Source organism: Lygodium microphyllum, chromosome 2 (genome assembly GCF_053477565.2).
Source record: "Lygodium microphyllum isolate KBCC chromosome 2, Lygodium_microphyllum_v1.1.10, whole genome shotgun sequence".
NCBI lineage: Eukaryota > Viridiplantae > Streptophyta > Polypodiopsida > Schizaeales > Lygodiaceae > Lygodium > Lygodium microphyllum.
This window is the reverse complement of record NC_141136.1, coordinates 101,990,447-102,014,874: the sequence shown is the minus strand read 5'-3', so window position 1 is coordinate 102,014,874 and position 24,428 is coordinate 101,990,447. Positions and strand designations below refer to the sequence as shown.

The window sequence follows — 24,428 nt, the reverse complement described above, 5'->3', positions numbered from 1 at the left end:
CACAAAAGTAAAGCAAAGAAGAGACCAAAAACAAACAATTTTTCAAAAAATTAATGGCATCAATGAAGCATTTGCAAGGGAAAGGGCTCCAATGTGCACGAATGTCAGTGTAGGTGTGATTGGCCTCGATGAATTTGGAAAATTTCACAAAAACCCCAAATTTAGTCTCTGAAATTTGGAGAAATTTGAGCTCGGATGTGAAAAGCCCCAAATTTTGGTACAAGACCAAGCAATTTTGGAGCATAAAATGCAAAACCCCCAAAGTTCTAGTGAGATTCGGAATTTTCATGCAAAAGCCCCAAATTTACTAAAGAAATTTGAAGGAAATTAGTGTTTGCTATGTGTTGGGTGTAAAGGCCCTTTACACTCTCCCGTGTATATATTACTTTACACATGTGAACTCACCCTAGCGGATATAAGTGTACCGTACCCTAAGTATAAATACATTATTTTTTTCTTTGTGTGTACCACACTGGTACATACCTATTGGTCAACTCTCACTCTCATACTCTCACTGTTCAGCACCTCGACTCACGTGTGTGCTCTCTCTGCTTCCACTCGTTCTCATCAAACTAGTATCAAAACTGATGGTCCACGTAGGTAGCCGCAACATTGACAGTCATAGGCAGTAGTCATCAACTGCATTCGACAACCATAGTTGGTGCACAAGCACTAGCTGTGGGCATGCAAGCGTCACACGGTGGTCAAGTAGACAAGACCTGCACGCAATCACTGGTGGACAAGACCAGCACACAACACGACAATCAACAAGACTGACAAAGGCAGCGCGTGTGGCGGGTGACAAAGACGAAGGTCACGGGACTAACAGCGGGTCGCACGACTGGCACGCAAGGCTCAATGGACTGACGGGCTGACCAACGCGTGGCAGCGACAGGGCCAACAGGCTGACCAGCACGTGGCTGCAACAGTCGAAGGGGCAGGCATCAGACGGGCAACACATGACGGGCCAACCGGGCCAAGCAACAGACAGGCGGGTCCACAACCCTTTTTTTAATCTGAAATTTTTGTTTTCACTCCCTTCTCTACCGGGTGTTCGCACGTGCAAGCACAGAACACAAATCTGTGCAAATTTGCCACTAGAAATTTGGGGCTTTGCCAGATTTGGTGCCTATCACATGCTTCAATGACTCTAGACCCATAAATTGCGGACATTGAGTGCACCGGTCTCGGAAAATTTTGGGGATTTTCATATGCAAGTGAAATTTTTGCTTGGTTGAGCCAATTCCTTTGGAATTTGTGCACTCTTGAATTCCGAAATTGGGGCTTTTGCAGAATTTGTAAAATTTCTGCAACATTTGCCCACAATTGATGCTCGGGAACACGAATTGATGCAATTGGGATAGTTTTACTGTAAAAATTCTGGGGCTTTCCGCATTGGTGGTGTATTTTGAGTTGATTTGAGACTGGACAATCGAATTTGCAGCAGATCACTGCTGAGTGGAAGAATTTTGAGCTTTGGATGCTTCAAATGTTGTAAAAGGGCAGCTTCTCTTAGTATATGTATTGCTCAATGCTCATCATGCAGTGAAACAGTGGTAAATACAGCATTTGAGTTATTGCATTTGGGCATTATGGTGATGTATTATTGAAGTGGGAGCTATCATAAATGCAAATGTATCAAATTTGATTATTGTATATGCTTGTAATCAGTACTTGAGACTAAAATTGTAGCTAAACATCTGCTTCTTGGACACCTTGGAAGTACAAGAGTGTGTATTTGTTACATTCAACAACCTTGCTATTGGCTGAAAGCATTTAGCCCTTTATTGCAGTTGTTTATTGCTGAAGATGGCTGTCAATGCATCTACATCTGACACAAAGAATCTCTTTGAGATTCGTAAATTCGATGGCAACGGTTTGATCTTTGGAAAGATCGTATGCAAGATATACTCTTTCTAAAGGATTGTGATTATGCTTTAGCAGAACATAAGCCTGTTGCTTTCTCAGATGAGGATTGGGCTAAAATGAATAAAAAGGCCATTACTTACATTAAAATGGCAATCACATATGATATCTTGGTTGATATAAAGAGGCTTGATACTGCCTACGCAGTTTGGGAGAAACTCAAGGCTACTTATGAAAATACAACTCTTGTCAATCAAGTACATCTCATGCGAAAGTTGGTCAACTTGAAGCTTGATGAGTCTAAGCCTGCCTCAGAGCATTTGAATGCTTTCACTTGTATTTTGAGTCAATTTTACACGATGCAAGTTTATCAGCTTTTGATCCTAAATTGAGGGCTATATTCTTGCTCATGACCTTGTCCGATTCATGGGAAGCATTGGTTGTGTCATTAAGCAATAACCCCAACTTGACATTTGATGGTATGCATAGTTATATTCTCAATGAAGAGATTAGACACAAGGCAAGTGGGGAAAACAATGGATCAGCCTACAATGTAAGAGGAAGAACTGAAAAAGGATCTAATGCTGCAAATAAGAACAAAAATCACAGCAAAAGCAAGGAAAAACAGTAAGATGTAACTTGTTATCAATGTAGTCGCAAAGGGCATAAAAATCCTGATTGCATGTACTTTAAAAGGCAACAAGAACACAAGAAGCAAGCTAATGCAAAAAGCAAAAAGAATGAAAAGGATGGCAGATCTACCCATAAAGAGACAAATAAAGCAAATGCGGTATCTAATACTGTTATTGAGGAGATAGAAGAGCATAAAGATGATGATTTGCTGGTTGCATTTTCAGATCCACATGCTATGGCAATGGAGGACATGTATATCACTGAAACAGATATGATAGATGCTTTGTTGTCGGCTCATGATGGTTTGTCACAATCGTGGATTGTTGACAGTGATGCTTCATCTCAAGTAACTCCATCTTTGGAGTGTTTTTCTTCCTATGCAGAAGGTAACCTTGGAAAAGTCTACCTTGGTAACAATCATGCATGTGATATTGAAGGAATAGGCACCATATATTTGGCCCTTGAAAATGGTCAAGAATTGATCCTTCATGATATTTAGATATGTACCTAGCATCAAGAAGAGTTTGCTTCTTGTTGGGCAACAAGACAGCAAAGGTTACTTCACAACTTTTGGCAATGGAATGTGGAAGATACTGAAAGGGTCTATGCTAGTCACTAGAGGTGGTAAAAAAAAAGACACTATATTATCTCTACTACAAGGCACTTCCTGAAAAGTTTGTTGCAGTTGCTAAAGTGCAATCACACATGGAGTTATGGCACAAGCGTCTTGGACACGTGAGCCAAAAGGGTTTACAAGCACTTTCTTCACTAGGAAGTGTTGATGTGAAAAACTCAAAGCTTGACTTTTGTGATGACTGTGTCCTGGGTAAACATGTTAAGAGTCCATACTCTCATGGAGCCTCTAAAAAGGCCTGTATCTTGAATTTAATCCATTCTGATGTATGCACCATGCCAATAAATACTCATAGTGGTTTCTGTTATTTTGTGTCTTTTATTCATGACCATTCTAGAAAACTATGGGTTTACTTGCTCAAGCAGAAAAGTGAGACACTTGATGCTTTTAAAAGGTTTTGCATTTGTTAGTACTCAAAAGGTTTAAAATTAAAATACATAAGAACAGATAACGGGGAAAAGTATATATCTAAAGAATTCAATAAATTTTGTGATACAAATGGGATTAAAAGGAAGCTTACCGCTCCTTATAATCCATCATCTAATGGTGTGGCTGAGCGAATGAATCGTACGTTATGTGAGAAGATTCAGTGCATACTATCCACAGCTAATCTCCCGCAATCGTTTTGGGGAGAGGCACTTAAAACCACCGTACATATGTGCAACCAATTCCATACTGTGCACTTGAAAGTGGCATTCCTAATAACGAGGTTTGGTCTAGTAAACCTACTTCATATGACCACTTAAGAGTCTTTAATTGCGAATGCTATATACACAAATTGATAGCAGTTGATAGCAGAACCAAACTTGACATAAAATCTCATAGAGCAATCTTCATGGGTTATGAAAATGAGAGTGAAATGGGCTACAGAGTTTGGGTTCCAAGCATAAAAAAGGTGCTATGCAATTGGGATGTGGTATTTAATGAGTCAAAGCTGCTGAAAAATATCACATCTAATGACTCAAACAATAAGAAAGTTAAATTTCAGCATGATCAGTCACTACACCCATCAACCACTAAAAATTCAGCTCCTTTTTATGCTGATTATGACAATCCGCATATCATTATTGAGCCAGATGATAATGGGCAACAAGGGGATGCTAAAAATCAGCTAGAGCACCAAAATCAGCATGTTGAGAATGAATTATAGCAGCCTGAAATTGTATTATAGTAGCCTAAACATACAGTTCAGCAGCCAAACAATGAGGCCATTGACATTCCCTTGGATGTGGGTCCATTATCTTATAACACAAATCATTGGGTAAGAAGGTCTACACGTGTCAGAAGACCTAGGACCCATACAAAGATTTGATCCTTCTTTGGACTGCATTTTGCTCATAGATAAAGGTGAGCCTCTTACATATAAAGAAGCTTTATCATATGGATTGAAGAAAAAGTGGGAGCTAGCTATGTAGGAAGAAATGAAGCCATTGTATCATAATGATAATTGGGATTTGGTTACATTGCCCAAAGATAGGAAAGACATTCCTAACAAATGGGTCTATAAAATCAGATGTGTGGATGGCAAACCCAAATACAAAGCCAGACTTGTGGCTAAGAGCTATACACAAAAGGAGGGCATTGATTTTCAGAAAGTGTTTTCTCATGTTGTCAAAATGACCACTCTTCGAGTGTTATTTGCCATTGTAGCATCTATGGACCTTGAACTTGATCAAATGAATATTAGAACTGCATTTTTGCATGGTGATCTGGAAGAAGAGCTATACATGAAACAGCCCGAAGGTTTTGTTATACAAGGAAAGGAGCATTTGGTGTGTAAGCTTAAGAGAAGCTTATTGTCAGAAGTGGTGAAGCAATGGAAGCATAAACAACATGCTGAAATAAACTGCTGAGACACAAGACAAGAAAAAATAAACACAAATATAGATGAGAACTTAGATGTATGCCCAGGAAACGGAATCCATATCGAACACGAGACAGCAGCATACAATAGTGAATCACTGGTTGTGTGGGCACCCTAGCACCGGCTCCTCTCTCCTCAAAAGAATCTACAAATGAAGGTTGAAGTACACCAAAGGAGAAGGAACCCTAGCAATATATAGACATAAAATGGGGGGAGCAATAAATGCAATCGGCCAGCATTAAATGCTTCCCCAATCCTAAAAAGGGCACCAAAAAATGCCAGAAAAAATACTATAACAAGGCCACAGCCTCTGCAACACAGACTCACCCTGAGCTGACTAATCTGCTAACACTCTCTCTCGGATCAAGGGTGAGTTGATACAATACAATAGTACAATGATGAGGAATCATAAACTATACAACATAGAACCACCAGAAGAACCATAGATATCCAAGCAGTGAGTAGTCAGCCCACTACCAAGATGCCTCCGAGAATATCTGACATCGATGTCGATCATAACAACACCACCTGAAAATAGAGAAGAATCATAGCAGCTCTCTGTGTTATGTCACCTATGTCACTCAGGACATACAAGATCAGTCTGCCAAACATATCTCTGAACATGTGACCATGGAATCCCCGCCTTCGGCCAGAACCGCCAAAGTGTCCCCTCATATGGGCTCGAGATGAAAGCCTCCCACTCTCTATCAAGTAACCAGCCCATCATTAACTTGGATGTCAATCCTAGCTCTAGGATTTGTACCTGCCAAACTTCGGTCGATGCATCAGGGATGTCCCTCTCTGGATCCTGTGCTTCTGTATAGACATATAGATGAGGCATGGCTGCCCCATCTTACTACCCTCTCACACTCCCTCTCTGGCACTAGAGAGTCGTGAGGGATGTCCACATCACCACCACTAGAAAGCAACTAAGGAAGGGGCCACTAGGCCCTTCCCACGATCCGAAGAAGAGGATCCCTTCCGCGCCTTGGACTTCGCCTTGGCTGGAGAATCAAAATCGGAATCAAAATCTGAGGCAGATGATGACTCGTCGAAGGAGTCCGCATCCCGCTTCGTCTTCTGCTTCTTTTTCTTCCAGGAAGCCACTAACTCTTTGCAATCCTTCCTTAAATGACCTTTCTTGCCACAATGCTAGCACTGGGCCTTCAACTTCTTCATCTTTGAATCCCTCTCTGAAGTTGCAAAAGCCTCACCTGAACCTCCATAATGTAACGGAAACCGCCCCTGTAGTCGCAAAGTAGCCTTATGCTCAAGTAGCATAGAGGACATGTGAAGAAAACTGACAAGAGTCGTAGATGTCTGTGCCCGTAAAGCATTTGCCACTCCATCAAATTCCCAAGGAAGCTTGTAGAGTACCGTACCAACAAGATGTGCCTTTGATAGGGCAGACTGCATAGTGCGAAGCTGGTCCTGGAGTTGGGTAACACGAAGTAGGAAAGATTGAATATGTATCTTTGGATTCAAATTTTAGTTGTCGGAGTTGGCCATAGAGAGTAACGGCCCTCATGGTGGAAAGAGCCTAGTACATCAACTGTAACTTCGACCATACATCTGAAGTTGTCGTACAGGAGGTGACCGCCGGTAGGACTTCTTTGGAAATACATCGAAGTAATGCTGAATAAGCAAGGGCATCATCCAAATCCCATGTAAGCACAGCCTCCTCATGGTTGTCTTCATCAAAATCAGATGGAACAGGAGAAGGTTGTTAAGGACGTGCCACAGCTCCGTTAACCACGTACTATAACTGCTTCTGAATAAACCAAGCCTTCATTACCGCACTCCACGTGTGATAATCAAGCCCATGAAGGTTGTCATCAATGGATGTGCATGGAGGAGCCATCTGGAGAGGATTTAGAAAAGAAATAGAGAAAAGAAGGGATTGGGAGAGGGAACACAGCCAAACCCTGAGCACAAACTACAAAAAGCAAGAGTTCACATGTAGTATAACCCCAAAACTAATCAAAATAAGCCAAAATCTGTTGCACAAAGTCAAAAAATCAGTGGAAATCTGCTACGGCCTGTTTAGCCAGTTGCCCAGCCAAAATCATGCTATAAATAGCAAAAAACAGGCTGTACACTACCTAAACAGGTGTAGGGAACTGTCGCCAGCAGCCTGAGGAGGAAAACACAGGCAGCAGGAGGTGTTGGACAGGCAGGCGATGCATATGCTGATCAAAACGCAGAGTAGGGAAGCCAAAATCTGGTCACAATCAGGTTGACAGCAGTCGCCAGGGCAGCAGAGGGGTAAATCAGTCCTGAAATCAGCAATAAAACACAGCAGAAACACAAAACCTGAAAACTGATACCATGTCAGAAGTGGTGCAGCAATGGAAGCATAAACAACATGCTGAAACACAAGACAAGAAAAAATAAACACAAATACAGATGAGAACTCAGATGTATGCCCGGGAAACGGAATCCATATCGAACATGAGACAGCAGCATACAACAGTGAATCACTGGCTGTGTGGGCACCCTGGCACCGGCTCCTCTCTCCTCAAAAGAATCCACAAATGAAGGCTGAAGTACACCAAAGGAGGAGGAGCCCTAGCAATATACAGGCATAAAATGGGGGGAGCAATAAATGCAATCGGCTAGCATTTAATGCTAGTCGACCAGAATGTAATGCTACCCAACCCTAAAAAAGGCATCAAAAAATGCCAAAAAAATACTATAAAAAGGCCACAGCCTCTACAGCACAGACTCACCCTGAGCTGACTAATCTGCTAGCACTTGTATGGTTTGAAACAAGCTCCTAGACAATGGTATAAAAAGTTTGATGCCTTCATGCTCTCACGTGAATTTAAACGACGTAGTGCAGATCATTGCTTATATATTAAGAAGGCTGATGATGGAAGCCTTATTATACTTGTGCTTTATGTGGATGATATGCTTATTGTTGGTAAGCATAAGAGCCAGATTAATGCATTGAAAAGACAGCTGAATTCAGCCTTTTCCATGAAGGATTTGGGTGCAGCTGAACACATTTTGGGCATACATGTGACAGGAGATAAAGAGCAGCAGCTCTTATTTTTCTCACAAGAAAGGTACATCAGTGAAGTACTTGATCGTTTCTCTATGGCAAATGCTAAGCCTCTTGGTGTACCTTGACCACCATACCTTAAGCTTAGCAAGGCAGATTGCCCAAAAGACGATAAGGCAGCCAGCTCTATGAAGGGTGTTCCTTATGCTTCAACTTGTGGTTCACTCATATATGCTATGGTTGCCACTAGACATAACATTGCTCAAGTGTAAAGACCCTTTACACTCTCCCATGTATCTCTTGTGTATATATTACTTTACATATGTGAACTCACCCTAGCGGGTGTAAGTGTACCATATCCTAAGTATAAATACATTCTTTTATTTTTTTTGTGTACCACACTGGTACACACCTATCGGTTGACTCTCACTCTCACACTCTCTCACTATTCAGCACCTCAACTCACGTGTTTGCTCTTTGCTTCCGCTATGGAATCCCAAAGTTTGTGCTTAATAGGGGTATTGCATACAAACAGGAGCCATTTTAAAAGACTTAATGGTGATTAAGGCTTGGGACGGAAATATTTTAATGAAAATAACATCGAGCAGCTGACAAGGACAAAGTGCACAGCAAATTGGCACCTAGCAGGCACTGACATGGCTGAATATAACAAATCAGGCGAGCGCAACATGTTGGGGATGTGGACAGGCTGCGCTTTGTTGGCGATTAACACATACAGCTGTCAGCGCTAGAACTGGCTGCGCAAGAGGAAGCTGGCTGTCAGCAGCTGTGAGTGTCTTGTCGAGCACAGGCGACAGCCGCGTGTGCAGCCTGAAGTTCAAGCAGCTGACCAGGCGCTGAGCAAGAAAGTTTTTAGGTCTATACCTGCATGGCTTGGTGTCGAATCTAGTCCATGCATGTTGTGACAAAGCAAAGCAACTAAGCTCAAGGCTCAACAGAGGCTGTGGTGGCACACAAGCAAGGTGGTGGCTGAAAGGTATGGCTCTGATACCATTGTTAGGTTAGGGTTCAATAGCACACACACACACTCACAATGAACAAGTGAACAGCAAGAGAGGAGAGAGTGTTGGAAGGTCACATCCACTATATGAGAATAAACATGAAAGGACAATCCCTAGGGTACTAAGTACCACACCCACTAAAAGGTATTCACACAAATAAAAAAGCCCTTCTCCAGCTAGAAGGTAAAAAGTGCCTATGGATAAGGGAGCGTTCACACCAGAACGTAGGAGAAACATGATAAGTGTAACATGTGCAAGAGACGGGTTTTGCTATTTTGCTGTTCCAAAGATCATCACACTGCTGCCACATCTGGCCATCCTAACCACACCTGCCCTGCAGCCACATGCGACCCCAAGTTGCGGCCATGAGTTGAAGACAGCTGCATTTTGTTGCACCTGAGACCTTGCTGCTGCTGCTCCTGTCGGAGTCTTGTCCAACGCAGTGTGCCACATAATCATTTCCATCAAAGACAGCATGTGAATCAGCTCATCTCATGCTAATTTCACACGCTAACCAACACCAGAGTGCTGGCTGGCTGCTTCATCCAAAGATGACACACTCCTTATTCCTGCCACCTGGTGTCATTGGCTCCTTCTCAGTATCCCACAGCCCTAGACCCTCAGCCATGGAGCTTGTGTGGTTCTCCTACCCATGCTTCGAGCCCTCACATCTGCTCCAGTTACAGTGCAGTTGTCCCTCCACTCCTTGAGCATCCTTTCTGGATCTCTTGGGTTCATATTCATCCCTTCATTCTCATTCTTTTATGCATACGTTTTTCATTCATTTGAAATCCTCATGATACCACTCATTCTCTGCAAAAGATGTTTGATTTGTTTCATCTCCAATTTGCACAAACATCTCCTCATACATTTCGGTCCTTCGCAAATATGATAGATGTTGTACATATTATCTGGTGTTCCTTATACAAACTAGATATGAGGCTCTTTGCACTATTTAGATCACCTAGAATCACAAAAACTTCCAGTGCACCTATATTGACAAGTACTTGTGCTTACATCGGTCATTGCAACAGTCCTTACATGATATTTCAGACTCCAACAAATATGTCAGCTCATTTAGATTTGATTTTCCACTTTTTCTCATATAATATTTTTGCTTGAAAGGATCCCTCACATCGAGGGTCCTTTATATCATGCATCACAATACGGGTGGGTTTTCATCGCTTCTCAGGTTTCCCACTACCTATGGATGTTCTTACAAAACCATCAGCCATAAAATCATAAAAAAGACTCATTGTGTTGTAAGGTATCATTTGAGAAAGTTGAAGGAAACATGAATAAAAATATACAATCCAAAAATTGAAATCAGTATGGCCAAGTAATACAGGTCCAAAAGATGTGACATGCCTTACCTTATCTGTAACTGAAAGGCTTTGCTTTGAGATTGTGGTTGGTTCAGTTAGACCATTACCACCTTGCAATACTGTCAAAAATGTTGATTTGCTCCGTTTTACCACTTCTACAGAAACAAGGCCAGGAAATACAATGTGACACAAAGAAAAGCACATGACAATAGAAATTATCCGATTGCGTATACAAAACACGGCATTCTTGTTACCTTTTGCTTCTAAATCTTTGGATGCCTCTTGAACACTCTGTGCTTTGCTAACCTATGATGAAGCCAAGCATGTCATACATTCTAACTCTCACACAAAAGGCAAGTCAATATATCCAACAATATGATATATGTCACTAGAAGCCAGTCTGTACTAGAACTCACCGCATTGAACAGCTTCACCACTGCAATCAAACACAACAGAGCACACCAGAAATAGAGTTGGTCAGTTCAACTTGAAATATCTGTAAATTTTTGCCATGGAAAACTTACAAAATCCTTACCTCCTCTAGTAGCAAGTTTGATAAGCTCCCTATCTTGTGCAGTTGGATAGAGAACTGGAACAGTGTGACCTTTCTCCCGTAACTAAATATAAAATGCAGATGAATTTAACATTAAAATACTTTGCATGGAACGAAAGGTCTATGCAAAAAGGAAACTCCTTGCTAATACACACTCCCATAACTAAACATGTCATGCAGATGAAGGTAATTTCACATACATACATACATACAGAAGAATATGGTGAGGTAAGCAAACAGACTAGATTTTTATTAAATATCTAAACGAATAATAATCCAAAACACTGCCCTATTAGCAATGACCTGATTAAAGAAAAAAATGCATCTTTTGCATAATTGAGTACTATAGCACTAAAGAGTAAAATAATATGCCAAAAAGCAGACTCTCTTTCCATAAAGAAAGAATCTAAATGTGCTCTGCCAGAATAATAAGGCAAATATAATTTGACTTATACTTGCTTTAGCAAGAAAGATGATTCCTAGCCACTGCCAAGCAACTTCAATGATCACATTGGTGTTCCACCTTTGTACTATCCGTGGACCACCTAGTTGTGCATTATTCATTCATGAGATTAGACCATTGTATACACATCAGATCATGTTAAATGGCCAAACTGCAACAGCCCACAGTTTCCAGAAGAGAATTCTAGTAAAACATCTTAGCGATGATGAAATGCAAAAAGTATCTGGGGGGGGTCCCACAATCATGACGAATGGAAGATAAATAAAAGGTCTGTGAGAGTGCGCAACGGAAGAAGAACACGAACACAGAGGAGAGGAGAGAGAAAGCAGGGAATGAAGGAAGAAAGTCTGCACTGACTGAGATGAATGCTGAATACACTGAAATGGACAGAGCAGTCCCTGCACGCAGCCCGGAGCGTCAGTGAGGGCACCAGAACAGACTGGAAGCAATGGCAGCACCAATGCCGGAGATGGAGATGACGGAGACAGTGCTGAACCTGCAGAGTACAATGCTGGAATGACTGGGGGGGCTGCTATATATAGCCCCCAGGCCAGTAAACTGGCCGACCTGGCCAGATTTGGCCGACCAGCCAGATCTGGCTGACTTTGGCCAGATCTGGCCGACCTGCCCAGGAAACTGGGCCTGCCTTTATCATTCTCAGTCTGTCATCTCCTGGTTGTGAGCTCCTGTCAGAGTCTGACAGGAGACAGAGGAGCTCTGTCAATTCGTTTAGTGGCTGTCCTTGTCAGTCTGCAGCCTTTGGGAGTCATACAGCCCATACTGGGCTGTTATTCTGCAATCGGCCCAGTTTCCTGGGCAGGTCGGCCAGATCTGGCCAAAGTCCGCCAGATCTGGCTGGTCGGCCAAATCTGGCCAGGTCGGCCAGATTTGGCAGGTCGGCCAGCTTACTGGCCTGGGGGCTATATATAGCAGCCCCCCCAGTCATTCCAGCATTGTACTCTGCAGGTTCAGCACTGTCTCCGTCATCTCCGTCTCCGGCATTGGTGCTGCCATTGCTTCCAGTCTGTTCTGGTGCCCTCACTGACGCTCCGGGCTGCGTGCAGGGACTGCTCTATCCATTTCAGTGTATTCAGCATTCATCTCAGTCAGTGCAGACTTTCTTCCTTCATTTCCTGCTTTCTCTCTCCTCTCCTCTGTGTTCGTGTTCTTCTTCCGTTGCGCACTCTCACATGGTATCATCGCCTGATTGAGAGCACGAAGGACATACCCTCAGGAGTGAGATACCTTACTACTGCTGCCATCTGATCACCAACTGCCAGGCGACTTCTTCAGGAGGCCTTTCAGCCTGCGTTTTCCTGTCCACGCTGTCTTCAAAGGCTGCCACGTCATCCAGCCATGCAACAACCCTGCGTTTTCCACCAGGCTGTCCCTCCTGCTGGGCGACTGATCTACAGGCTGCGTTTTGCTGTTCTGCTGGTCGCTACCACTCCAGGCGGCACATTTCCTGCTGGCGACTTCTTTCCGGGCTGTTTCCTGGTGCTGGTGGTCTCTTTTCTGGTGATCGTCATCAGTTATCTTTGCGTTTTGCAGATCTAGGTGTTTGTAGGCATTCTCTGCCTGCGTCTTGGTGGTTGGTGACCACATTGCTGGTCATATTTCGACATCGGCACAACTTTCTTTGGTATTTTGCAGATTGGAAGATGTCTTACCAGTTTTCAGGCTTTGATGACTCAGAGGATGAACTTCTTTCTCATCATTCCTCTGAGCGGAGGCGGGATTATCATGAGGTTCGACGTCGGGAAGAACCTCCTCGCACTCGTCCTTCTTCAGTCCATGCATCTCAGAGGGTTCCATCTACCGCGAAGGTTTCTTCAGTGAAGACTGTTTCAGATGTGCGGATGCCTTCCTTGATTCCCTCTATTCAGGTGCCGATTCTCCCTTCCTTTCCGAAGTAAGATAAGTTTAATGGTTCCAACTACTCCCTCTGGTCATGCAAGGTGGCCTGCATCCTCGATACATTTAACCTTTGGGAGCTTGTTTCTTCACCCATCGACCGTCCCCCCGCGGATTCGTCCGATGGCACCTCTATGGACCGCGCAGCCTTATGGGATAGGCTCAACTCTCGAGCCCGTTCCTTTCTTTTTATGAGTCTCCATGATTCTGTTCTTGTACATGTTCACAGGTTACAGACCGCGACGGAAGTGTGGAAGAAGCTTGCGTCTTTGTATCAGCACAAGACATTTGCCCACAAGATTTCCTTGGAGAAGAAGTTGCGGATGCTCAGTCTTGATGATTCTCCTTCCATAAAGAAGCACATCACGAAGATGGAGGATATGCGAGGCGAGTTAGCCTCTCTTGGTCGTCTGATATCGTCTGAGGATACGGCGATGATTCTGTTGACTCAGCTGCCATCACCCCGTTATGATGTCTTCTATACCAGCCTCATCACTTCGAGGACCCGTGAGACACTCCTATGGGAGGAGCTTTCCCCGCTTGTCTTGGAACATGACGAGCGACTCAAAGAGGTGGGAGCCAATGGCTCCACCAAGGCATTTACGGCCCGCACAGGTGGTGGCAAGAAGAAGAAACAAAAGAAGGAGAAGGCCAAGGACAAGAAGGAGGAGGACAAGAAGGATGCGAAGGAGAAGAAGCCCAAGTGTTCCCATTGTGGGAAGGGCACTCATCCCAAGGAGACGTGTTGGTAAAAGTATCCCCATCTGAAGCCTCAAGAGAAGGACTCGAAGGCGGCCCCAGCCACAACAGAATCTGCGTTTGTGCATGTCTTTGTTGAGGAGGATACAGCCCTAGCTTCTACCACACAGGAGAAGCCTTGGCTCGTCGACAGTGGAGCATCTTCACATATGACCTTCCGTCAGGATTGGCTTCAGGATCTTCGTTCCAGAGGGGGTACCGTCACCATTGGCGACAATTCTACAGTCCCTGTTCGAGGCGTGGGGACCTTACCTATGTTTTCTGACAGGCGGTCTTCCTCCGCCAAAGTTCTCTATGTCCCTGATTTGGGTTTTAACCTATTATCTGTGCATGGCCTTACTCAGCTAGGTACCCGAGTCATTTTTTAACCGCAAAGCACCCAAATCGGAGGAGGACTCCCCCTCACCGAGTGAAGGTAGATCCTCCGCATCAGAAGAAGGTTGTTTATCCCGTGAAGATCCCGAAGTGGCGGTGGAAGAGCTCGTAGAAGACGGAGTCACATCCACCAAAGGGGAAAGGGAAGCCGAAGGAGAAGGAATAGTGGGGGTGCTAAGGGGTATCCTGGAAGGAAGTGAAGGGAGAGAAGGTGGGGGGGGGGGGGGGGGGGGGTTTCCATCAATGACGAAGAAACATCTGTAATGGAACCATCAATCGGATCCTCAGAGGCCGAAGCCTGGAGATCTATCACATGGCACAGGGCATTTTTATCTCGCAGCACAGGTACATCTCCGAGCTTCTTTCGGAGTTTAATATGGCTGAGTGTCGGCCTATCTCATGCCCCATGGACCCCGAGTCCAAGCTTTTGACAGCTGGAGTTCCCCTTCCAGATCCCACCCGTTACAGGTGCCTTGTCGGCTCTCTTATCTGGCTGCTTCACACTCGGCCGGATATCTCTTTTGTGGTGGCTTTATTGTCTTCTTTTATGCAGACTCCTACCCAGGATCACTGGCAGGCAGCCTTGCAGGTTCTTCGCTATTTACAGGGGACTCCATCCTTCGGGATCATGTATGGAGATGGGATTACCCTTTTTGGATGGAGTGATTCTGATTGGGTAGGTGATGTGGATTCGAGACGATCCACTACAGGTTATGCTTTCACCCTTGGATCCGGTGTTGTCTCTTGGAGCAGCAAGAAGCAGCCTACTGTGGCACTTTCTTCTACAGAGGCTGAGTATCAGGCCCTATGTTCGACCGCTATGGAGGCAGTCTGGCTCCGTCGCTTACTAGCGGAGATTGCCTTTTCCCAGACCGGTCCTACGGAGCTGCGCGTGGATAACCAGAGTACTCTTACTCTGGCCAAGAATCCGGTGTTTCATGCTCGCACGAAGCACATTGAGGTTCAGTATCACTATGTTCGAGAGCGGATCGTGGTTTCGGAGCACTTGGCTGTTATTCTGCAGTCGGCCCAGTTTCCTAGGCAGGTCGGCCACATCTGGCCAAAGTCCGCCAGATCTGGCTGGTCAGCCAAATCTGGCCAGGTCGGCCAGATTTGGCAGGTCGGCCAGTTTACTGGCCTGGGGGCTATATTGCTTCCAATCTGTTCTGGTTCCCTCACTGGCGCTCCGGGCTGCGTGCAGGGACTGCTCTGTCCATTTCAGTGTATTCAGCATTCATCTCAGTCAATGCAGACTTTCTTCCTTCATTCCCTACTTTCTCTCTCCTCTCCTCTGTGTTCGTGTTCTTCTTCCGTTGCGCACTCTCACATGGTATCATCGCCTGACTGAGAGCACGGAGGACCTAACCTTGTGGAGAGATACCTCACCCCTCTTCTGTTGCTGTCGCCTCATCTCCAACTGCCCAGGCGGCCCCTCCAAGTGGCCATTCTTCTTGCGTTTTCTGCAGACGACTACTCCCGAGGCTGCCACGTCATCAAACACCTCCTGCTTGCATTTTCCATCAGGCGGCCCCTCTTTCAGCTGGGCGACACATCATCAGGCTGTGTTTTGCACATCTGGTGGTCGTTTCCACTCTTGGTGACTCATCTCCTGCTGACGACCCACTCCCAGGCTGCGTTTTGGTGCTGGCGGCTTCTTTTCTGGTGATCTTCATCAGATATCCTTGCGTTTTGCAGCTCCAAGTGTTTGTAGGCTATCACAGCCTGTGTTTTGGTGGTTGGTGACCAGACTGCTGGTCCTACTTCAGCTTCGGCATAGTTTTCTTTGGTGTTTAGTGTTTTGCAGATTGGAAGATGTCTTCTCATTAGTTTACAGGCTTTGATGACTCAGATGACGAGCTTTTGTCTCAACACTCATCTGAACGGAGGCGTGATTTCTATCACGAGGACTGTCGTCCGAAGTCTATTCCTCTTTCCCGTCCCCCTTCTATTCATGTATCCCGGCGATCCCCTTCCAGTGGGCCGACAATGCAGCCTTTGGTACCCCCTGTACAGGTACCCGTACTTCCTCAGCTGCCCAAAGAGGACCGGTTGGATGGCTCCAACTTTTCTCTATGGTCCTGCAAGGTGGAGTGTATCTTGGACTCCTTCGATCTTTGGGAGCTTGTTTTTGTTCCTATTCCCCGGCCTAAGGTGGATCCTGCAGATGGGACATCTATGGCTCGTGCAGCCTTATGGGATCAGCTTAATTCTAGAGCCAGATCTTTCCTCTTTCTGAGTTTGCAGGATTCTGTCCTTGTTCATGTTCACAGGTTGAAGACTGCAGCAGATGTCTGGAGAAAGCTCGCGTCTCTCTATCAACAGAAGACGTTTCCCCACCGGATATCTCTCGAAAAGAAGTTGCGGATGCTCGCTATTGATGATAGTCCTTCCATGAAGGACCACATCAACAGATTATAGGATATAAGGGATGAGCTTGCATCCCTCGGTCGGACGATATCTTCTGAAGACATGGCTATGATTCTTTTGCCTCAGCTGCCATCGCCTTGGTTTGATGTCTTCTACACTAGCCTTCTTACATCGAGGACCCGTGAGAAGCTTCTATGGGAGGAGCTATCCCCGCTTGTCTTGGAGCATGACGAGCGACTCAGAGAGGTCAGTGCTAGTGGATCCGACTCCACTAGAGCCTTTGTTGCAGGTTCGGGAGAACAGCAGAAGAAGAAGAAGAAGTCAAAGGCTACGAAGAAGGACAGTTCTTCAGGCTCTGACTCAAATTCAGAGAGACCGAAGTGCCCACACTGTGGGAAAGGGACACATCCCGAGGAGAAATGCTGGAAGAAGTACCCTCACCTTCGTCCGGGAGCGAAGGGTGGATCTACATCGGAGCCTTCTTCTACCTCTACACCAGCTGTTACCCATGAGTCACTGTTCCTTCATATCCATGCTTTGGAGGAGGATCCTTCTTCCGTGGCTGCAGTGTCTTCTGCGCAGCCTTGGTTAGTGGACAGTGGTGCTTCGAGTCATATGACTCCCTGAGGTGATTTGTTACAGGATCTCCGTCCATCCGAGGGTTCAGTCACTGTTGGTGACATTTTATCGGTGCCTATTAGTGGTGTTGGCACATTGCCTTTGTTTACCGACCGACCTTCGAGCTCCTTTTCACAAGCCCTACATGTTCCGGATTTGGGCCTTCCCCTCCTCTCAGTTTATGGTCTTACGAGGCTTGGCACACGAGTGATCTTCACCGAGCATGCCGTTGTTATTGAGGATTCTTTTACAGGAGCTGTCTTATCTACAGGTTAGCAGGAGAGCGGGCTTTACAGGCTCCATTCCCCTTCTTTGATGCAGGGTCCTCCGAGGCAGTCTATTGCTACACCCGTTCCCGCTTGTGCACCTTCTATTCCACAGGTTTCTTCCCATCCCCCACCTTCTCCTCCGGTGGTTCCCTCGTACCCCCCATCCCTTTCTGAGGGGGACGATCTCGGTGATGCGGCTGTGGATTCCCTGACCCCTAGTGTTTTAGAGGGGGATTCCCAGGATCGTGATGCTCGCACGAAGCACATTGAGGTTCAGTATCACTATGTTCGAGAGCGGATCGTGGATTCGGAGCTGGTAGTGGTCTACTGTCCTACGGCGGCCAATGCAGCTGATCTCTTTACGAAGCCTTTGCCTTAGGCTTCTTTGCTTCATCACATGCGGTTCTTGGGTCTTCAAACCCTCCCAGGATCTGAGAGGGGGTGTTAGCCTGCTCTTTATCATTCTCAGTCTGTCATCTCCTAGTTGTGAGCTCCTATCAGAGTCTGACAGGAGACAGAGGAGCTCTGTCAGTTCGTTTAGTGGCTGTCCTTGTCAGTCTGCAGCCTTTGGGAGTCATACAGCCCATACTGGGCTGTTATTCTGCAGTCGGCCCAGTTTCCTGGGCAGGTCGGCCAGATCTGGCCAGGTGGCTGTCCTTGTCAGTCTGCAGCCTTTGGGAGTCATACAGCCCATACTGGGCTGTTATTCTGCAGTCGGCCCAGTTTCCTGGGCAGGTCGGCCAGAGGCTGTCCTTGTCAGTCTGCAGCCTTTGGGAGTCATATAGCCCATATGACTCCCAAAGGCTGCAGACTGACAAGGACAGCCTCTGGCCGACTCCCAAAGGCTGCAGACTGACAAGGACAGCCTCTGGCCGACGGGCTATATGACTCCCAAAGGCTGCAGACTGACAAGGACAGCCTCTGGCCGACCTGCCCAGGAAACTGGGCCGACTGCAGAATAACAGCCCAGTATGGGCTGTATGACTCCCAAAGGCTGCAGACTGACAAGGACAGCCTCTAAACGAACTGACATAGCTCCTCTGTCTCCTGTCAGACTCTGACAGGAGCTCACAACCAGGAGATGACAGACTGAGAATGATAAAGAGCAGGCTAACAAGGTCTGATGTTACGGCCTTGATAATTTTGCGAAAACGATCAGTTTAAATGCATCTGTGACTCCGTCTAAACCCTAACCATAGTAGATCACGGTGGTAAGTGAGATAAAGAAAGTATGTCGAGCATAGTGGACAATAAGGATGACATCAGTAGGACTAGACATGTATACTACAGGAATTTAATTACAGGAGCTATAGAAGATGAATCCTAATCCTAATGGATCAAGGTGATAGGGTGAGATATTGAGTGCACATCGGGCATAGAGATCAATAAGGTTTTCACCAATGAAACTAGATATTTATTGGCACATGAACCACTGAATTGTCTAGGGTGGTGCCCTGACTCTCTCAGGTGGCGCCCTAACACTAATAAATGATACAAATAAAGCCTTGACTCTCTCGGGTGGTGCCTTGACTGTCTAGGGTGGTGCCTTCACTCTCTCGGGTGGCGCCCAAACACTAATAAATGATACAAATAAAGCCTTTTGGGAGCTGTAAATGGAGACCAGGAGAGGAATTAATAGAATACAATAAGCTTAATGACTTTGGTATCAACACTTATATGTTTAACCTTACTTAAGAAGGTAAAATAAGAGAAGAAAATTGTGTTTCTTATTTCGAATCTAGACAAATTTCTGGGAAAAAAAAAGTAACAAAATGTTTTTTCTATCATACTTGGTAATTGTTATCGCAATGCTATCCGGTGCTTGCACTATGGTTGGAAACTGCAACACAAGGGTCAAGATCATGCTGAGATTGTGTTGCTGCCTATGGATGCCACATTTGTATCTAGTTATGCCACGGCTACCACTTGGGCACTACATGTTGACACACCTCTCGCTCCCCACCCCCCCCCCCCCTCTCTCTCTCTCTCTCTCTCTCAAACAGATTGTCTACAAATCTGTGGTAGATGTTTTTGAATTGATTCTCACACGTCACATGTTATGAGCACTCCATAGTCTATTCTCTCTCTTTCTACTAGCTCATGTCCCACTGTTGCATGTGTGCATTTTGATCCCTGCCAAGATAACCGATTTGTAGCTCAAGATGGAGAAAGAGAAGACTTATTGTCTAATGATATCGAACTATTGAAAAACAAACACAATTAACTATGAAATGCAAGCACAAATCTATCACACCAAGGTCTTTTGTCTCATCCAAAGCATACAATGATAGTACAAATGTAAAATCTTCCATGTTGCTAGCTAATGCATGCCCCAATGAGATTTTACAGCTATGATCAAGACATCAATAAATGGGGGAATACCCCATTAGCTCGTCTACAAAAACATTGGTGTACTAGTCACTGTGGGATGTATGCAAATGCATATGAGTTTCACCTGAGCGTTGGAACTATACTTGGCATCAGCTTATGATCAACTTCGCATGAATTTTGCCTCAATTTTGAGATAAAAATTCTGATCAATTTTAGCTCAGCTTTTAATGGTCACTTTCAGTTTTGCATTGATTGCTGGTCAGTCTTTGCAATGAGTTTGTGATCAATTTGGGATCACAATTGCAACAGTTTGTGATCAATTCTCACATCAACAAGTGATCAGTTTGTGATCACATTATGCTCAGTTTTCAATGATTTACATCTCGTTCCATGGACAACAGCATATATTATGATGCGATTGATGATTAAGCCATGGTTTGTGCTTGGTTATGCTATGTTATGGTTTGATTTTACTAGATGAATTGAGCTCATGAGAAATAGACATGTCACATGATAATCTAGCAATGTTTTTGAGATTCTTTGGGAGTCTTATATTATGTTATGATTGGCTAGTAATTTTCAGCATGTATTGGACATTTGGAATGGTTGAGCAACAGTTTGCAATGTTGTGTTAACTATGATGCCTTGTGGAAATTCCATTCCAATATTTTGCTTTTGATGCATCTAGCAGTACAATTGAGAACGATTGCAAGGATTTTAAGGGGGAGGGCTATCATGAGGACATGTATTTTTGAAACCTCACTTAGCATGTGGATTAATTTTTAATCACATAGTTAAGTAAATGTTGCGTATGTGAGGTATAAATAGGGTTAGAGTAAATTTACGAGCTCAAGACCCGAGAAAATCACGAAATGTCAAAGGCAAAAGTTGCTATAAGTTATGCCGCACAGGTACTTGGTGATATCCGGTGCCAGTTTGTTGGCCTAGATCATTCACTTGGCCATAAGTATCAGTTGGTGACACGAGAGAAGTGGTGTTTAATGGTACCTAATGCCAATCTAATGGTCAAAGATGGCGCAGAGACACTCGAATGAAAGTTGCCTTGCTAATTTAATTATTAGCCAATCAAATTATTTTTAGGGTACCGAAATAATTATTAGATTAATTTTCAACATTTGAAGGCTAAAAATTAATATTTAATTATGGATAATGCTAAAAGAACTATTTGGAAAGGCTGTCACTTGTCAAAAATGCCCTTGCAAGACTGAAAAACGTCTTTAGAGGCCACAGAGCGGCACTTTAGTGCATTCAGCCTGCAAGAGGGAAGGAGGAGATGTTACTAGTTTGATTTGCAACAATTGGAGGATGCAGCCAAGGGCAAGAGAAGACCAATCAACAGTAGGTGATAGTATCTACAAGCTTTTGAGACAGAGCAGCAACAGTAAATGACTAATTTTCTTTAGTTCTTTACCAAGAAAGTATGAATTTTCTCTCCCCTCAGCATTCTCTCTCATCTCCTAGCCTTTCTACAACCTTGATCCGAAGATTTACAACATTGAGATCACCAGAGGCTAAGAAATTTCAGATTTCTCTGCTGTAAACCCTAATTTGCAACAAAAATTAAGGTTTAGCAACAACTTCGAAAAGCATGTCAGAAATTGAAAGCTCCAAGACTTGGAATCAATAGGGCTGAAGCTATTTTCAGTCAAATTTAAGTGGAGGAACCAGTAAATTAATGAACAGCAAGTGGTGAAGGCCAAGTGACTGCCCGAATCAAGAGGCAAATCAGATTAAAGACTTGCAGGTCATTTTGAACAACAAGGGGAGTTGAATACTGAAAGGGATTGGGAGAATCCCATTATACATCAACTTCTTCTTCAATTAAGTTAAAGAAATACCGAGAGGGGCACCAATTTCGGGGCCACCAAGGTGTCTATTGTCCAAGATTGTAAGTTAATTTGCATTTCTCAATTTTGTAATAAATGTTACTGCTGTAACTAAGTTGTAATTAGGGAATTACCACCCATCCCACGGAAGGAAGGCCGGTTTCACATAGCTTATAAGATTTAGAAATACGATATGCTTCTTGCTGCCAGTTTTTGGCCTAGATCTATGTCAGAAGGTCTTAGTTGATTGACAACACGTGAAGACACCTGAAATGACCTACTCATACCATAACAAAATCAAACTTCACTCGAGTCCCTAAGCTTGCTACTATAAATCCAAGAAAGTTTGTTACTCTGCAAAAAGACTGTAGATAGGGATCATAAAAATTCTACATGTGCAAGTGACATCCTTTGTAAAGCTTGCTGAAGCAAATGCCTCAAACAATCAATGTCACTCCTTGCTTATGATAGAAATGAGCTCTTGGCAGCCAACTATCTTCTAGAAGACCAAGATGATCTCCAAGGGACGCATCCACACTTATCTTGGCAGTTGACATTGCACCAAATGCAGCTGCAGTTCAACATTCATGTAGCATGGAGGACAATCTGGAGGGGTCAACACTGTCATACAAATTCAGCAGCCAGTCTCCTTTACCTTTACTCTGTGATATATGAACTCCTTCACAAAAGCTACTCCCTTGTCTAACACAGTCACTGTCAGCATGTCAAATGAGCTGCATGTTGTTGTAGAGTACAAAATTGCAGAAATCAGTTACATTAGGTTTTACCTAGCACCTAACACCTAGAGCATTTGGGAAAAGAACACCTCGTGGACCACCGATGCACTTCCAAGATAAAAAGGATTCAGTGAAACCATCATCAGTTAAGAAGGGGAAGGAAATGGAACAAGACTCATTTGGAGATTGTGATGAAGTCCAAGTGGCTCTGTCTTGGGCCAAGTTTAAGGATCCTGCAAACACCAATTCCTCATCCTTGATCACTTAAATTGTAATTCCATTGCTCTAGCCAAATATGTCACTACAAATAGCTTCAACTCTGCACTGTTAGTGAGAACCCAAACTTGGTGCCTGAGTGTCCAGAAGTAGAATTGCTCATGCAAATGTTTTTCCAAATTTAAGTCAGATGTCAAAGAGACCACTCAGCTCTTCTGACATATCCAACCCAAGGATAGTAGATGTCAAAGAGACCAATCAGCTCTTCTGAAATATCCAACCCACGACATTAGACAGCCAGTCCAGTCATTCGAGTGTATCTGGGCTTCTATCCTTGTATGCAGTGGTGTTAAAGTTTCTGTCAAAGTTCTATCATTTGTACTACAGGCCACTTGATATTTGATAGGATGAGAAGAAGGAAGTCTTCTAAATGGAGCTCATGAGCCAGCAATCAGCCAATCAGCTACAGATAATGCTAGAAGAGAATGGCAAAGATTCAACTGGTTCTGAGTATCATCCTCTATGCTGGAGAAAGAAATTTTCAATACCCTGGATTTCAGTATCAGTGTAGGACAAGAATGACAAGTCTTGACAGGCCATGTGCTGTTGTTGTATGAGGCTGCTCTCCATACTTGACCGTGTGCATTTAAAAATATATATCAAACATTGTTATCGCTGTGCATCAGTTCATGAGTTAGTGCTGGTCTGAAACAAAGGTAAGCTCCAGATTCAGAGAATGGCCATCTCCTTTAAATTCATGAGGACCACTGACGCAGAAGCTTAAGCCTGTGTTGACTGTCTGTTCATAGCACTGTAGAATTAGATCTGTCAAGCTCTGGAAGAGAAGATTAAACTTAAGTTGACTGTGATCAAGCACAGAACAAATCAGTTCCTCTCCTGCCAAACCTGCATTGACTATGATCAAAGCATGGAACGAATCAGTTATTTCTTTTGACGCTGTACTCTCTGCTCATACACAGACATGAACCAGTATAGTGGTTATTCAAGTCTTCAATCACCACCGAACGATAGGCATGAGCCTAAGCATTCACACACAGATTTGAGCATGCACGCAGCTTTCCTGGTCACATAAGCGACTCAGGGTGATGACTGACGCAGAGATACGCCCCCTGATGGTTGCAAAAGACAATCAGCCTTTGCAGATGTTGTGATTTCTTGCCTCCAATTCACTTTGAGCAGCAATGTGCTCTTTGTGCTTCAGATTAAACTTCTCATACCGAAAAGCCAGCTGAATAGGAAACTGAACTCATTTAAACAAGACAAGTAACCTGTCATGCAACCCCTGAAGCCTTTGGTGAACCTCTGCAAAGCAATGCAGGCTAGAACAAACGACTGCCTGACGCCTTTGGTGAGCTTCTGCAAGGCAATGTAGGCAGGCAGTAACAAAGGAGATAAATGGCTAGGGAGAGATATATTGATCAAGAAAGCCATTAAACCTTCACATTAGGTGTCCAAAACTGACACACACTCTGCCAATGACTACAGATCTGACTGAATCAGAGATCCATTTGACGTTCTGATCCATTTGAAGTCCCTTCCAATCATAGCATCTTCTTTCAGAAATGAAAGTCTCAAACTGCATAAAAGCTGAATCTGTTGGCCACTTAAAG

The 24,428-nt window shown here is 44.3% G+C and overlaps 1 protein-coding gene across 4 annotated transcripts in view; it reads right to left on the bottom strand.

Moving 5' to 3' along the window:
* The window catches only part of LOC148040104 (Rrp15p protein), a 48,014-nt gene that overhangs the window by 6,925 nt on the left and 16,661 nt on the right, over nt 1-24,428 (bottom strand). For all 4 annotated transcript variants that reach the window (XM_087696631.1, XM_087696628.1, XM_087696639.1 and 1 more), the window contains exons 3-6: nt 10,884-10,965; nt 10,765-10,784; nt 10,603-10,654; nt 10,397-10,503 (exon numbers count right to left, since the gene is read on the bottom strand). In XM_087696631.1, the coding sequence (XP_087552757.1) occupies nt 10,397-10,503; nt 10,603-10,654; nt 10,765-10,784; nt 10,884-10,965 (261 nt within the window). The remainder of the gene's footprint in view (nt 1-10,396; nt 10,504-10,602; nt 10,655-10,764; nt 10,785-10,883; nt 10,966-24,428) is intronic.